At 32.2% G+C, this 15,514-nt stretch overlaps 1 protein-coding gene across 2 annotated transcripts in view; it reads left to right on the forward strand.

Moving 5' to 3' along the window:
• puf (ubiquitinyl hydrolase 1 puf) overlaps positions 1-15,514 on the forward strand; it is a 129,554-nt gene that overhangs the window by 52,237 nt on the left and 61,803 nt on the right. For both annotated transcript variants that reach the window (XM_072531762.1, XM_072531763.1), the window contains exons 14-26: positions 1,227-1,440; positions 1,908-2,115; positions 3,277-3,408; positions 3,475-3,663; positions 3,730-4,030; positions 4,573-4,955; positions 6,820-6,996; positions 7,108-7,428; positions 9,640-9,877; positions 11,651-11,922; positions 13,048-13,561; positions 14,302-14,563; positions 15,160-15,416. In XM_072531762.1, the coding sequence (XP_072387863.1) occupies positions 1,227-1,440; positions 1,908-2,115; positions 3,277-3,408; positions 3,475-3,663; positions 3,730-4,030; positions 4,573-4,955; positions 6,820-6,996; positions 7,108-7,428; positions 9,640-9,877; positions 11,651-11,922; positions 13,048-13,561; positions 14,302-14,563; positions 15,160-15,416 (3,468 nt within the window). The remainder of the gene's footprint in view (positions 1-1,226; positions 1,441-1,907; positions 2,116-3,276; positions 3,409-3,474; positions 3,664-3,729; positions 4,031-4,572; positions 4,956-6,819; positions 6,997-7,107; positions 7,429-9,639; positions 9,878-11,650; positions 11,923-13,047; positions 13,562-14,301; positions 14,564-15,159; positions 15,417-15,514) is intronic.

Below are 15,514 nucleotides of genomic sequence, written 5' to 3' on the forward strand. Positions count from 1 at the left end.
TTCCTTCTCCATCCTTACAGCTCCTTATTCTTGGCTTAAACTCTATACTCATCTTGTTAACATTTCTGTAGAACTTTCGAGTTTCGTTTTCATTTCATAGCCATTCTATGTTTTCTAACTGCTTTTCTAATGAGTAACAATAGGCGAGGAACTAATTAACAATATTAAAGACGCAGACAATACAGCCAGTCTCACAAAGAACTTAAAAGATTAGAAAAATTCGAAAAACTTGGTCAATGTAGCAAGTTGCCGACGGGGCCTTAAAATTAACATTTCAAAAATAAAGTGGATGACGTTGGGAAGATGAATGTAGATCAGTTTGAGCTTTGGCTAGATGGAGAGGAGATAAAACGATAAACCATTTTAAATACCTTGGCAACTGGTTGAATATGAATAGTGACTCTTATATAGGGATAAAAACCAGAATTTAATTACCATGGAAGGCCTTTATGATATGGAAACCAATCCTCCGTAACATTGATTCGTGAGAGGGTCCTTAGATGCTATTATTATGCGGCTTCGAGACATGTACATCAAAAACCATAATGCTGAATAAATTGGACGCATTCGAATTGTGATGCAGGATCCTAAAGATATCGTGGGTATCGCACACCTCAAATGAAAATTTTCTTTGAATGATGAATACAAACCGACTGTATTACTTTTTATTTAAACATTATAAAGAGGAAGAAAACAAAATAAACCGGCCACATATTTAGAATACCTAAATACTATCTCTCCCAAGCTCTCATGGTTGCGTAATATCAGGCGGTGGTGTGATCTCATGGCAGGTAAAGAAGAAGATGACTTATTTTTAAGGGGTTCTTTAAAGAGCATTTAAAGTTTAAAATCAATCCAGCTTCGATAAGACGACAAGCAGGGCATAGATGCAATTTAGGAATGTCTAAAATGCTTAAAAATGAATTGTGATTAATGAGTAAACTGTTTGTGGATTATAAATTCTATTAAATTGGCTAATTTTAGTTATATATCCAATGAAGTTTCTTATTATTGTTGTAAAATTCGTTTTAATGTAGTTTTTGATATATTGAAAACATATTGACAAAAAATTCATAGTTTATTAATTATTATTATGAGGTATGGTCTATTATGTGCTTCTGGTTGGTCTGTTAGCATATTATGATCCCAGTATAGCGACTCTAGATTTATTATTAAAATAAATCTACACTTACTATTGAAATATTAATGAAATTTGTATTTTGTAGAAGTCAGTATGGCCGCAATACAATATATAAACAGCTATTACATGGGTTCCAACCTTCAACACGAAAACCAGTTTGTATGGCAATGTATGACACATCTGAAAGCAGCTTCGGAAGATTTGACAGCTGGAAATAATGGTACAGAGGAAGCTTCTCTGTTATGCATACAGAGAGCGTTGTTGTTAATGAAGAGTCATATAGAGACATTTCGAAGAAGGTAAGAATTTTTATTATGACTGTGAGTAGATTTGCTTAGAGTAGATTTGTAGAAAACTTGTTAGCTGAATACCAAGCGAATTTTCCAGATGAGGATCGAATAATATCGTTCCGTCCCGACCGAAGGTTAAAGAAGCCGGCGGAACTTTCTAGATAAACAATCAGGTATAAAACGGACGATTTGAGATTTAAAAGTACAGTCGAAAACCAGTGCCGATTAATAAATTGTTCGCGCGGCTATTTAAATTGTAACCGGTGTGAATGTATTAAATAAATTATATAAGTGTCAATAAATTAATATTTAAGTGTTTTCTATGTAGATTAAATAAATAAATGTATGTAAATAAACTCATGAAGTGTTGTAAAATGTAGAACATTTTATAATAAATAAAGTCAATAAATTAGATTTATAATAATAGTTCAGTATGTATTATAAAACGATATTTTTAATTTATGTTTTTTTCTTAGATATGCGTTCCATCTAAGGAAGTGGGCGTTAGAAGGAAAAGGTATTGGGAGCCATTCCGCCTCATTAGGAGATAGACCCAGTGCCCCTATTAGATTAGTTGTTCAATCTGGGAGTTCTACCGAACGATGTTTTTTGGATTTATTTAACACTGATTATATAGCTGAGTTAAGGGCAGAAATTGTCAAATGGTGTGAAGGACTTCAACAAGTAAGTAATTTTGTTTTGTTTCGATATGAATTAGATAAAATGAAAGTGAAAAATTTTTCATAATTCTTAATTTATAAGTTATAGTGTGACTAGTAAATAACAATATTTCTAAAAGAGAAGTAGGCATGCGCCAAACTCTGCAAATTCCGCACTATCTGTCAAGGGATTTCTAGCCAAGCACAGCATTCCAATCTCGCACCATCCGCCTTACTTACCGGATCTTGCACCGTGCGACCTTTATTTGCATTGAAGGTAATACGGTGTCAGTACGGTGTAATATTGCGTCAGTTAAAGCTGCAGAAGAGAAAACGACCTGCGTCCTGGGGGAGCTGAGCGAATACTTTCGGCACTGTTTCGAACAATAAACTGTTAGCATTGAACATTATAGGTGTGTATGGAAGACGATAATAAAATAGGAATCACAATAAAATGTTTTACTGTGTCAGTCCCGTTGTTCAATAGCCACACCTAGTATATGGAGGGATGCCCATCTGTCATATAAAAACCATACATGGATATTCAATAGTATATTTTGATGAATACTAATTACTACTATATTTCCACTAATTATATCATGAACTAGTATTCCTTTGCGATCGTTTAGTTTGAGTAATGCTTTTTAACGATACAAACTTTTGGGAGCCAAAACTGTTATCACATATCCTCTATTATTAGTGAGAGACTTTGGAAACATTTCCATAAGTGATTATTTAGAACTTTCAATTAGCCATGTCTAATTGGGATATTATTTTTTTTCTTATACATCCATGTATCTGTAATTTCTTCAAAAAACTTCCACCCATAATAGAATTTTATCTTCTTATAGCAGCCTTGTTTTTTTATAATATTTTTCGGCAATATGTTGTGAATTTTTTGAGTTGATTTAACTCAACAACCCTTTACATTGTTTTCAAACTACACAGTCCATTTTATAGCAGCTTGTATAATTAATACTACATAAATAGGAAAAAAATAAAAACATCAATGTCATCCAATCTGAAGCCGAAACTTTTATTTTCCTTGTCTATCTGGTATTATTTCCATAAAAGATAGTAAGAATGACTAGCCACATATAAACAAACAGCCTTTGATTAGGTAGATGGTACTTCATCAGAAAGAAGTATAAATCTCTATTTTATTTCAATACATTTTCTGTTTCAGATGAAGGGGGATTCACAAGAAAATAGAACAAAATCTGGTGAAACATGGATCAGGATAATCACTCAAGGTCAGGAAGTTACAATTGACTGCGATGAAAAAACTTTAGCAGAAATGGGATTTAAGGATAACCAGGTACTCTATCTTACGGCATATGAAATTGGTTAAAAAAATATTTACATTCATATTATTTATTTTTAGATCGTTTATATATCGATAGGCATGTCAAGGAATATGAAAAAACGAGAGTTTATGGATGCACCATCTTTACACCCGCCTCCTCCTCGGGAATGTTTACCAACGTTACTTCTACTACAACCAAATTACTTTGAGCAGCTATTTTCTTTAATGCACACACTTAGTTCGATGAAAATTCAAATTAAAGGAGGGGTAAGTTGGTATTTTCTGAAAATATGTTCAATATTAATCAACAAATTTATTATCACAACTATCTAGTGCCAATTACCACATACGAGAGCCCAAGTTCTCAGCAGGAGAGTATGGGATATTCTTAGCTTATTACCAACCAGTCCCAAACTTCTTCGTGGTTTCAAATACTTGGATATTCCTCTTCCAGAATTATTAGATCCTTCAAGTGCTCAAAAATTAATGTATTCGTTGTACATTGTCGAATCTTTAAGCGCCAAAATGTACCGAGGGAAATATGCCGATGAAGGGGATGGTGAGGAAGAATCATGGACTAGAAAATTTGTAAAGCATGGTGGATTAAGCCACCTGTTTGATATTTTTATGTCTGGTGAGTATCTTTATTATTTAATTTTACTGTGCTCTTCTAAAGTGTTTTATAAGTCTAGCCATGAAAAAAAAAAACTTTATGAGTAGGCTATGAATTTGACATTTAATTAACGTCAGCCGACATTTTATCCGTCAATGAAGTTTCTCTTAACGACATGACAGTTACGATTTGACGTTCTCAAAATAAAGTTTGTTTCTATATGTATACTTTGCAAACATGTCTTTAAGATTATAGAATTTTCAATTACAACATATTGTAGAAGATTCTAAAGGGTGTCCACAGACTTTAGAACTTGAGAAATACTTGAAAATTGACCAGACAGAGAATAATATCAGGTTTATCTGATGTGATGAAATATGAGGTAATAATATGAAGTAAACAAAAATTACTGTGATCTGTGTTACGGTTTTCAAATTTAGTGTAAATTACTGTAAAAAAGGTTATGTTCTGCTTCGGTTTAGTATGATTTTCAATGAAAAAAATAATTACACTTATGCTGTAATATTTGTAATATCTTGAATTCATTATAAATATAATTTCAGGTATTCTTCAAAGAGAAGGAGGAGATTGTTCGGACTGGCAACAAGACTGTCTGGCATCTCTCTTAAAAATCCTGTGCCATTTAGGAGTCGAATCTGTACACCAAGAAAATATCAAGCCTCGTAACGAAAAAATAATAATTCCCGATTTGAATGCTTGTTTTTTAGCCTTAATGGACAAAAAGTCTATGATGGCGCAGATTACTAGTATTTTAGAAGAAGCATCGCGACCCAATGATGTGAACCGTTATAAAACTGGTTTTTGGGGTAGAGCGCAAGTAGTTCATTACGCTCTGGCTTTGTTGGTGTCTTGGTTGCATTGTTGCGAGGAAGCTAGAGTTGATTTGTTTCAGTCTACTAATTTTTCCGAATGGTTGCAGAGATTGGTAAGTTTTTTCGTTTAAATATCAGATACTACAACAACAAAACCGTATCAATCATAATGATATTTATCACAATTATATACTGTAAATATGAAATAAAACCTATATGAATAAATATTATATCGAAAGCATATATATAGCAGATATTATATCGAAATCAATAGGAAACTCTGAGCATGACATAAACTACTATCTTAGCAGGCTACCAGAAGGTCTAGTTTGTTCTTTATGGCCCCAATAGTAGCATCTGATGTGAAAGAATGCATACACAAATTAAAAAATTGCTCATGTGTTGACTACTATGGTTTTAACAGTAAAATTATTAAGAGATCTCTAGATATAATTATTGAACCACTCACAATAATATTTAGCAAATGTATTAACGAGGGTTACTGACCTGATGTATTCCAAATATCAAAAGTAATTCCACTTCATAAAAAAGGAAAAAAAAATGCTCCAGACAATTACAGACCTATTACCATAATACCAATAATAAGTAAACTTTTTGAAATCTTAATTAAAGATCGTATAACAAATTATTTTAATAACAAATCAATTATATACAACTGTCAATTTGGTTTTAGAAAAAAAATACTCAACAACTAAAGCTTTATTAGAAGTAATAGAACATATTGTTCACGGTCTTAATGCAGGTGAACCTACTAATGGATTAATGTGAGCTTACAAAAGCTTTTGATTGTGTGGATATTCAAACACTATTGATAAAATTGAAGTACTATTGGAATAAGGGGTACCATATACGACTTTTTAAAATCATATCTTACAGGAAGAACACAGATTGTTGCATTTAATAATCAAGAATCTAATCCTCTACCAGTTTCAACCGGAGTACCACAAGGATCAGTTTTGGGACCTCTGCTATTCTTGATATATATAAATGATTTACCAAGTGCGTTGGAAAACACCAACTGTGTTCTTTTTGCAAATGACACAACCTTATTATGTAGAGGTAAAACTGTACAGTCAGGAAATATTAGAAAAATCTAAATCCTGGTTTAACGTGTAACAAACTTAAGTTAAACGAGCAGAAAACCCAGACAATAGTATTTAGTTCCGATGGTTGGATTAAACCATCTGAACCAGTAAAGTTACTAGATGTTACTATAGGTAACTGGTCGCACCATATTGAAGGATTGTGTAAGAAGCTCACCTCACAGATTTTTGCCATGCGCAGATTGGTTACTTGGTTTTTGAGTTACTTAGAATTCAAATTTCTTTATAATATTTGTGCAGGTCATTTCTAAAGGTATAAGGGGTTGAAAAATAAATCTTTTAATTTTTTCAAAGACCAAAAGTCTACTATACTCGGTTCGCTATTCCCAGTCCGAACTGTCTAGTGAATTTAGTAATTATTTTTTTGCGAAGTTAGTTTCTTTTTGACAGACTAAAAGTGGGTGGAAATTACTATACAACCAAGCACAGGTACTCATAGCCAATATTAATAGTAAACAAACTAAATAGTAAATAAAATAGAACTTTGCTAATTACCGACAATCAATATTTATTTATCTGCACCATATAATAAATAGTTATGTTAAATTATAACAACTAAAATATATTTTTTAAATATATACTACCCAAAATTTGATTGGTTTAGTATACCAATTTAGAATTCCAATATTTAGAATAATTTTTCTTTTTTTTAAAGAAAGAAGTCTGCAATAGTAGCATACTTGAGCTATTAATACTGAGAAGTAGGAATTGTTGTGTTGTAGGTTTCCGACAATGAATCTGTCAAAATGTGTCCGAGCTAAGCGAATGGAGTTTAGTACCTTAAATCGTTCACGAGCATTTTATAATATAAAACAGCAGTTATACGGTAATCGATGTACTGCCTTATTTTTAGGTTTTGGAAGATCCAGAGCCAGCTGTAAGGCGTGAAGTATGTTCAGCTATATACCGGTTGTGTTTAGGAGTATCATCTAATCGCGAACCCATTGAAAATAGTTTAATAGCTCCTATGCTATCCCAATTATTAATGTATATGGAAAAAGCAGAGGGTATGAGACCACAGAAATTAGAAGTAAGTTCCAAACGAAAATTTGTAAAATATTGAGATAGATTTAAGATTATTTCAAATTTCAATTAGTTCGTACTATGTTAAATGTCGACGTTTTTAAATTATATTTTTTAGGCTTTGCAAGCTCCCGAAGAAGGAAAAGAACCTTACGGCCCGGCGTGCCGTGATTACTTCTGGCTGGTATCCAGACTAGTAGACAGTTTGCCGGACGAGTTGGTAAAAGACAGTCTCGATGATCCTCAAAATTGTGTCGTGGACATCAATGGATTAACGGAGAAAATCGCAAAGGCCATTATAGCAAGAGATTATCTCGAAGCAAGGCACCATACAGTGGACGATGATGGATTAATAGGATTGTTGAATTTGGTTACGAATTTATTGAAACACAAGCCTGCCTTTCAGACGAGTAAAATAGGACAAGAAGTGTTGTGTGAGGTAAGTGAATATATATATATATATATATATATATATATATATATATATATATATATATATATATATATATATATATATATATATATATATATATATATATGTATATAGGGTGTTTCAAAAAGGTAGCAGTAGGTAGGAAACGCAGTGGAAAATTCTAAATTGTTGAATTCCTTCTTCCCTAATTATTTTACACCAAAAGTCAAGAAAAACTATTTGTAGAGGACTGAAATATGTATCGAAAACAAATGTTAAAATTGTTCTACGAATTAAACGTATTCCAAAATTTTGCAAGAATATAATAAATTTTTCATGCCACCCCTTAAAGTCACGCCACACGCCGTGCAAGAATGTGTATGACATGTTGCGTTTGGTCATATTGATGTTTCTGATATTTGACAATATTTGAATTGCCAAAATTTTTATTTTGTGATTTATTGTTTAAAAAACCATAAATTTGATTAAAAATGTATTCAGTTGAGGAGAAAGTAGCAATAATAAAAATGTTTTATTCAGGTAATAGTGCGCGAATTGTCAGTTCTTTATTTAGTCATTAAACAATTCAAAGGATTTTACAAAATTTTGAAAATACTGGGACCGTGATTTCTAATTGGACCTGTACAAACAATATTGCTGAGGTACCAAGAAATTTAGAAAATCAAAATTAAATAAATGTATTAACAGCAGTTGTAGAAAATCCTAAAATAAGTTCTCGGACATTGCAGACCAGTTTAATATTCATAATTCCGCGGACTTAAAAATTTTGAAAATGAATAATTTCCGTTCAAATTTCAATGTCATCAAGAACTAAGAGAAGGAGATGTTGAGTGATGAGCGGGATTTTTGTTATGAAATTTTAGAGAGGGCTAATGCAGACAGACAATTTAAAAAAAAACATTTTGTTTAGTGATGAATGTACATTTACATTTAATACTAAACCAAATGTTCAAAATTAAAGGATTTGTTCGACAGGAAAGCCTGAGGATATTATTGAAAGCCATACCCAATATCGTCGAAAAATAAATGTCTGGTTAGAAATATTTAAACGCAATATTATTGGACCATTTTTCTATGAGGAAAATTTAAATTCAAAAATGTTTTAGAGGAGAATTTACAATTTACAAGAAGAGATTTTACCTAGACTTTCAGAAATAGCTCCAAATGAAGAAGAAATTTGGTTTCCAATAGTTAATTAAAAATGTGATTTTCATCACAATCACAATCAATAATTGTGGTTTAATTCCATAAAAACATAATATTTAGCTTTACCATGCTACATGAAGGTACACTGAACAAAAAAAAAGTACACGCACTAGTTCCATTTGGTTCATTTATTGAGACAATTTTGACTTTATGCATAATAATAATAAATATCAATTAAATGAATATGAATTAAAAATCGTAAGAAATTACTTGAGGGGAAATAGGAATTAATACTCTAGAATGGCCAACCTGGAGCCTTATCTGAATATCATCGAGCGTCTTTGGTATATATAAACTTTTTATCATATTTAGTATTTGATCTATTTTGTTTTCATCGCTGTGACTTTTAACTGGACTTCTTTGAACTTTTTAACTGCGACCAAATAGAAGTTCCTCTTCTTCTCTATTTCTTTTCCGATTGTCATCAGATGTATTGAATGTATCATCTGAATTCATATTTCTCCAGCTACTACTCGCTTGGTCCATTTAAGAAAGAAATTTTTACGTTCGCGTTTGAATTACCTTGTATATTAAATAATCTTTTATCCACATGTTTCATCAAAATAGAAAATATTAAAAAGTTTGTACTAAACAAAATGTTTGCAATTATATTATTTATAAAAGATACAGGGTGTCCAATCGAACACTGTTTGAAAATAGAATTGGTGATCTCGTAAAACACTGTATAAAGTAGCATAATTTTATATGGAGATGATCCTCAAGAGTTGTTCTATCGAAATCCGTAATAATAGACAGCATTATATTAACAATAAAAAAGTTTTAGCCATAAATATTTTACGATATAACAGATTAAACAGATTCTGCAATAATCCACTAATTTGTTTATTAAATAATAATGAAATTTTCTCTTTTTGTCGAAACAAACATATTTTTTCTAATGGGTAAACGTCCAATTTTACTGGACACCTGCTTAAGTTTTTATAGTTGTCTCCGTTTTCAGTTTTATGATCGATAGTTTTTGATTCATTTATGTATATTTTTGCCCAACAGGTCTTTGATTTCCTGTTTGCGCTGCCCAGCCCAAAGCTTAGACACGTACCTAAATGCAAGTCGCCGAGATCAAGAACCGCCGCTTTCGATTTGTTGGTTGAATTAGTGAAGGGATCTCCAGAAAATTATGCTTTATTACATGAGAAATTATTAAAGCAGCATCAACCAGGACCGAACTCTCCTTATCCGTGGGATTACTGGCCTCATGAAGATGGAAGATCGGAATGTGGCTATGTTGGTAAGTCTACTATATCTCACTAGTTATTAGTTCATTGTAATGTTACTGTTTAACTAAGTTATTTAAAATATTGCATTGATAAATTAAAAAGTTCCGCAAACAAAACGAGGATTACACCTCTTAAACTCGAATATTAGATTTTCTCGTTATCATTTCGAAAGTATAGACTGTGAAGGGTTCTACGACGAGAGACGAATGCGATTCAATGGTGACCTCTAAATTATGTAATTATATTTAGGGAAATAATTGTAAAAACTAACTCGCGAGAACTATTTTTTAATTATAGAATAGTTTTTATGTAGGCAGTGTATTATAGGCAACAGTTTTAAAATTAAAGTTATTCAGTCACCATTGTTTTATTAATTAGCGTTTGATTATAGCTTTCAATGATGTTATACATAATTTCATATTCCTATTCTTTCCTAGCGTGGCCCGTGAAAAGTTGGGCAAAGTTTATTCAACATTTACAACAGCTAATATGGTGTTTATTGTTGGTGGTATGTTGTCACGAAAAAATTTATGAACTATTCTACGAATTTGGCCCCTGACACCTTCATCGTACTTGTTGTCACGAGAATTACCAACTTTTCGCTTCTTGAACCTGCCCTTTGGAGATTGTAATCCAGCAGGTGATGAATATTCCTGTCGTATGCAAAACAGAGTCTTTTCGCAAACACCACTCATTTCTCACACTTTCCTAATTACACTTTATACAGAATCGTTGTTATCCTGATTAAGATGATAATTAATAATATTCATTAGTATCTGCTTCTCTGAAAGTTTCAGAGCTTTTCCACGTTTCCATTGAACAATTTCTTCCATTTTGCGTTAAAAATTCGGCGTCAAATATAACAATAGCCAACAACAGAAAATAACAATAATTGTCAACAGCAAATCATAACATCAGCCACCAGCAAATAATAATAACAAAACAGTAACAGTACATCCAAGATGGTACAAATAATCGTAACTCGAATATGTTTACGCGCTCCGAAGAACAAATAAAGACTAATTAAGGCCCTGGATGTATCAAGCTTTTAAACATTCTGTACAAGAATTACTCTAATTGCTTCTTAATTACTGAATAACTTAAAAGAACGTATTTGCAGTTGATATCATCCAAAATTACAAATTCCTTACACATTATGGCAGTAATTAGCACCGCAGGGACATAAATAACATATTAAATTTGGCAGTTAGTAGAAATTACTGGAATTATTTTAAACTTTGAAACAAATGTTTATTTAATGCACATTTTATTATACTACTGCTACTAATAAAAGATAAAAGTTGATAAGTTACTATTAGAAACAAATAATTTATAGTATTATGTAAAATTATTAGCAAACGATATTTGTAATTCACATAAAATTGTACGTGAAGACTTGTTGAGAACTCCTGGTTTATTCCGTTTATTTTGAAAGATAGACAATAGAGAACGCCATCGCTCACTGCATAAAACAGGCAACGTCTTGAAGAAATCCCCATAAGGTTAGCATTGCATATCTTACCCTGTACAGACTAGTCACTTTGAGGCAAAGTATATTAGGAATTACTTGTTTATTTTATAAAAACAAGGAAGGATTCATTCCGTTAAACAGGACTGAAAACACATAAAATATAAAACAAGATAGCAGAATCACCGTTGAAAATATTGCAAATTGTAATAAATACCTTTTAGTTTTTACTATACGCTGTTTTTAAGAAAAATTAACTTTTAATTGAATATCAATATAAACTACTTTCCTCTAATTAGATCTTATTATTTTATAGGTTTAACAAACTTAGGAGCTACTTGTTACATGGCCTCTTGTATGCAACACCTCTACATGATGCCACAAACCAGAGCATCTATCTTGGCTGCTGATACGGATCAAGCGAAACACGAACCCACTCTTAAAGAATTACAAAGAATGTTTGCTTATTTATTGGAAAGTGAAAGAAAGGCTTACAATCCTAGAAGCTTCTGTAAAGTGTATTCCATGGATCACCAACCGCTTAATACAGCTGAACAGAAGGATATGGCGGAATTCTTTATAGATTTGGTACGTCTAATATTTTCTATTTAATTAAAAATGCTTGTTGTAATTCTACCTTTTACGTTTTATTTAATTAATCCCTGTTTAATTCCCAAATACTCATCTTTGTTGGTTATATCTGTAAGGGAGCGTTGGTAAAAAATTCTATATCTTAATTATATCTTGCATAGGTTTTTATAGATATAGGCTTGACCCAACTTTTATAAAGGTGTGTTAAGTTAGTGTAAAAGAATCTCGTTTTGTTATCCGGTTCCAAGGGCCACAATGAATTGGTACCAATGTCATCAACAAATGCCATGTCAAGGGCCTCTGGTAAAGTAAATCCTCGCCTATAAAGAAGTAAAACTTTAGACTGATTGAAAAAATTAAAAAATAAATACTACAGAGTTTATTTATAAATAAATCAATAATTAAAATAATGGGCAATTACGTGTACATAAAAGCCTAGCGTTACATATATGTAACACTCAACTTTTGATCAGTATAAATCACCCAATATTTAAAAGTATGAGATTGTTTCTAAATTACATGAATATATGACTAAATTACTAATCAAATCAAAAAAAAAATGTTATAGTAATTATTCTAAATTCAATTTTAATGTACTTACTCGAATTGAATAACAGATTCCATTATGTAAAAAAGAATAGTATAAATTTGACACCTTGATAGCACCAACTACGTTAACTAAACTAAACAAAAATTGTGTGGGAGTGAACAGTAATGTCTGCCGTGTGAACCGTGTCGCCATCTGTCCGTTAGTTCTACAAAAAAGTTTACAATGGATAAATTAAATCTTGCCTCTCGTTACATATAGGCATTAATGGGTTAATTTAATATTTATTCACTGAGTAATTTTGTTTTATATTTCTCTTTATATTATGTAATTACTGTTTATTTACTTTTCTTTTACACTCTTTTTAAAACAAATCATAAAAGGAATAAACAAATAAATAGTATGAATACTTTTTTCATACCATGTAACTGATACTATTTGAATGAATAGTTAATCATGTTAAAATAAAACTTTATAATCTAGTGATACGAGGAATTGTGGGAGTTATAAATTTCTTGTTGCTTGAAAACTTTTTCTCGACCTTAATAACTATAGGTACATTTTACTATTTATAGGTTAGTAAGTTGGAAGAAATGACTCCCGCTCTAAAGGAAGTGATAAAAAAATTATTCTGCGGTGTTATAAGCAATAATGTCGTCTCTTTGGACTGTGATCACGTTAGCAGAACCTTAGAAGAATTCTACACTGTCAGATGTCAAGTAGCCGACATGCGTAATCTCTACGAATCTCTGGACGAAGTTACGGTAAAAGACACTTTAGAAGGAGACAATATGTACACCTGTTCTCAATGCGGGAAGAAAGTTCGAGCTGAAAAACGAGCTTGTTTTAAAAAATTACCTCATATTTTATGTTTTAATACGATGAGGTATACTTTTAACATGTTGACGATGCTCAAAGAAAAAGTTAATACCCATTTTTCGTTTCCTTTGAGACTGAACATGGCGGGGTATGTAGAGAAGCAACTGATGCCACAGCAATATCAAGAGGAGAAACAAAAAAATTCTGAGAACGAGAATGTCGAAGATGAGCAGTATGAATATGATCTTATTGGAGTTACTGTACATACAGGTAAGTTTAAATTATAAAATTATTAGAGTAAGGTGTTTAATTACTTAGTACCTGGCGCGGGTGTAACACAAGTAAGTGTGAGCCTACTCAAAAAATTTATCTTTGTGTCCACTGCTGGACATAGGCCTCCCTCATTTTTGTCCATTGTCTATCTTGATCACTTTTCATCCAATTGCTTGACATTTTCTTGAGATCGTCAGTCCAACGAGTATCGGTCTTCATCTACTTATTTTGTCTATCCTCGGCCTCCACTCAAGCAATCTCTTCGTCAACCTTTCATCACTGCTTCAGGCGACGTGTCTGGCCCGACGTGTCCTGAAGTGTGGCAATTCGGGAAATTACATCGGTAACTCCTGTTTTTGCAAATTTTGTAATATTTCCCTGTGATTGTAAATTTTCGTGTTATGTGCGTTTTTGTATCTCTTATCGTTACTAAAAGAGTTTAATCAAACTCGTAGGCAATATTTTGTTCCAATTTGTGTAATTCGTGTCTTCTGCACGTCCCCATGACTCCAAAAGTACAAGCCACTTTGGTTAGTAAATATTTTTTTATCCGGGGCTTCTGCGGTAAATTGCTTGTTGTCATTCGTGGAGAATGTCTTGGCCTTTTTCTCCTTATAACCTTCATATGTCCTCTTTAATAAGGATTGTAGTTTACAATATTTACTTATATCCACGTTATGTCCAATGGACAACATGATGTATGTTTTTTTATGTGTTTGTTTTTTTTATAAATATAGGTACTGCCGATGGTGGCCATTACTACAGCTTTATCAAAGATAGGACAGCCGGTTCTAGGGACAAATGGTTTCTCTTTAATGACGCAGAAGTCAAACCATTCGATCCGAATCAGATAGCCGCAGAATGTTTCGGCGGAGAGATGACCAGTAAAACTTACGATAGTGTTACCGATAAATTTATGGACTTTAGCTTCGAAAAGACTAATAGTGCTTATATGCTGTTTTATGAGAGATGTCCTTTATCGGAACCAATGAATCAAAGGTAAGTCAAGTCAATCGAAAGTGAATTACATTCATTGAAAAACCCCACATAAAAATATAATCAAACCATAAAATCGGCACTTAACCCTTTCGCTACGGCAGTTGTCAACGTATATATCATTTCCGTAAGTTTCATTTTATTCCACAAGTCGTCAATTGTCGTAATTATTTGAGCGTCTGGTAGTGTCATAGAGAGTTTTCTAACTCTAGGGAACTTATTTAAAAACAACAAAGAATATGTTTTATATTTAATAGAATAATTTTAAATGTTAAAGAAGTAATGTGACTAAACTGCTTAACTAATGATCCAACAACTCCTGTCTAAAAGAAACAGATTAAGTGAAGCACGAGTTTTTGACGTCACACATCAGTTCGTTACAGTCAGTTACATTTTTGGCGGAAGTTCATACAATTGGTTGGTATTTCAGTCAGGTCTATTAGTACAGACTTTACATTTGCGCAATTTTATTTATCGCTTTTTGTTGACACAACTACGCTATTTTGTTAAAAAAAAAATCAAAAGCAAAATTTTTCTATATAATGTTAGAATTACACATATAATGTATTAATCGATTACTTACTTTTTAAACTTTTTAGAAGTCCGTCAACGACTGGTGAAAGCTGTGAAACTATTCCCAGTTCTCCTTCGTCTGTCATGACGATCGAATTAAGTAAGGAGCTGGAAGATTGGATATGGCAGGATAACATGCATTTCATCCAGGATAAGAATATTTTTGAACACACGTATTTCAACTTTATGTGGCAAATTTGCGGATACATTCCCCAAACTATTCTACCCGTAGAACCTAATATCACTCAAAAGGCTGCTCAATTGTCAACGACATTTTTTATAGGTAAGTTTTTAGAATTAGAAATCGGGCAAATTATAGTTTGGGCCGAAATTTTTCAATTTCTAATTTAACTGAACCGCCACCGTGCTTCGGAGGGCATA

The sequence above is a fragment of the Diabrotica undecimpunctata genome, chromosome 5, assembly GCF_040954645.1.
Source record: "Diabrotica undecimpunctata isolate CICGRU chromosome 5, icDiaUnde3, whole genome shotgun sequence".
Lineage (NCBI taxonomy): Eukaryota > Metazoa > Arthropoda > Insecta > Coleoptera > Chrysomelidae > Diabrotica > Diabrotica undecimpunctata.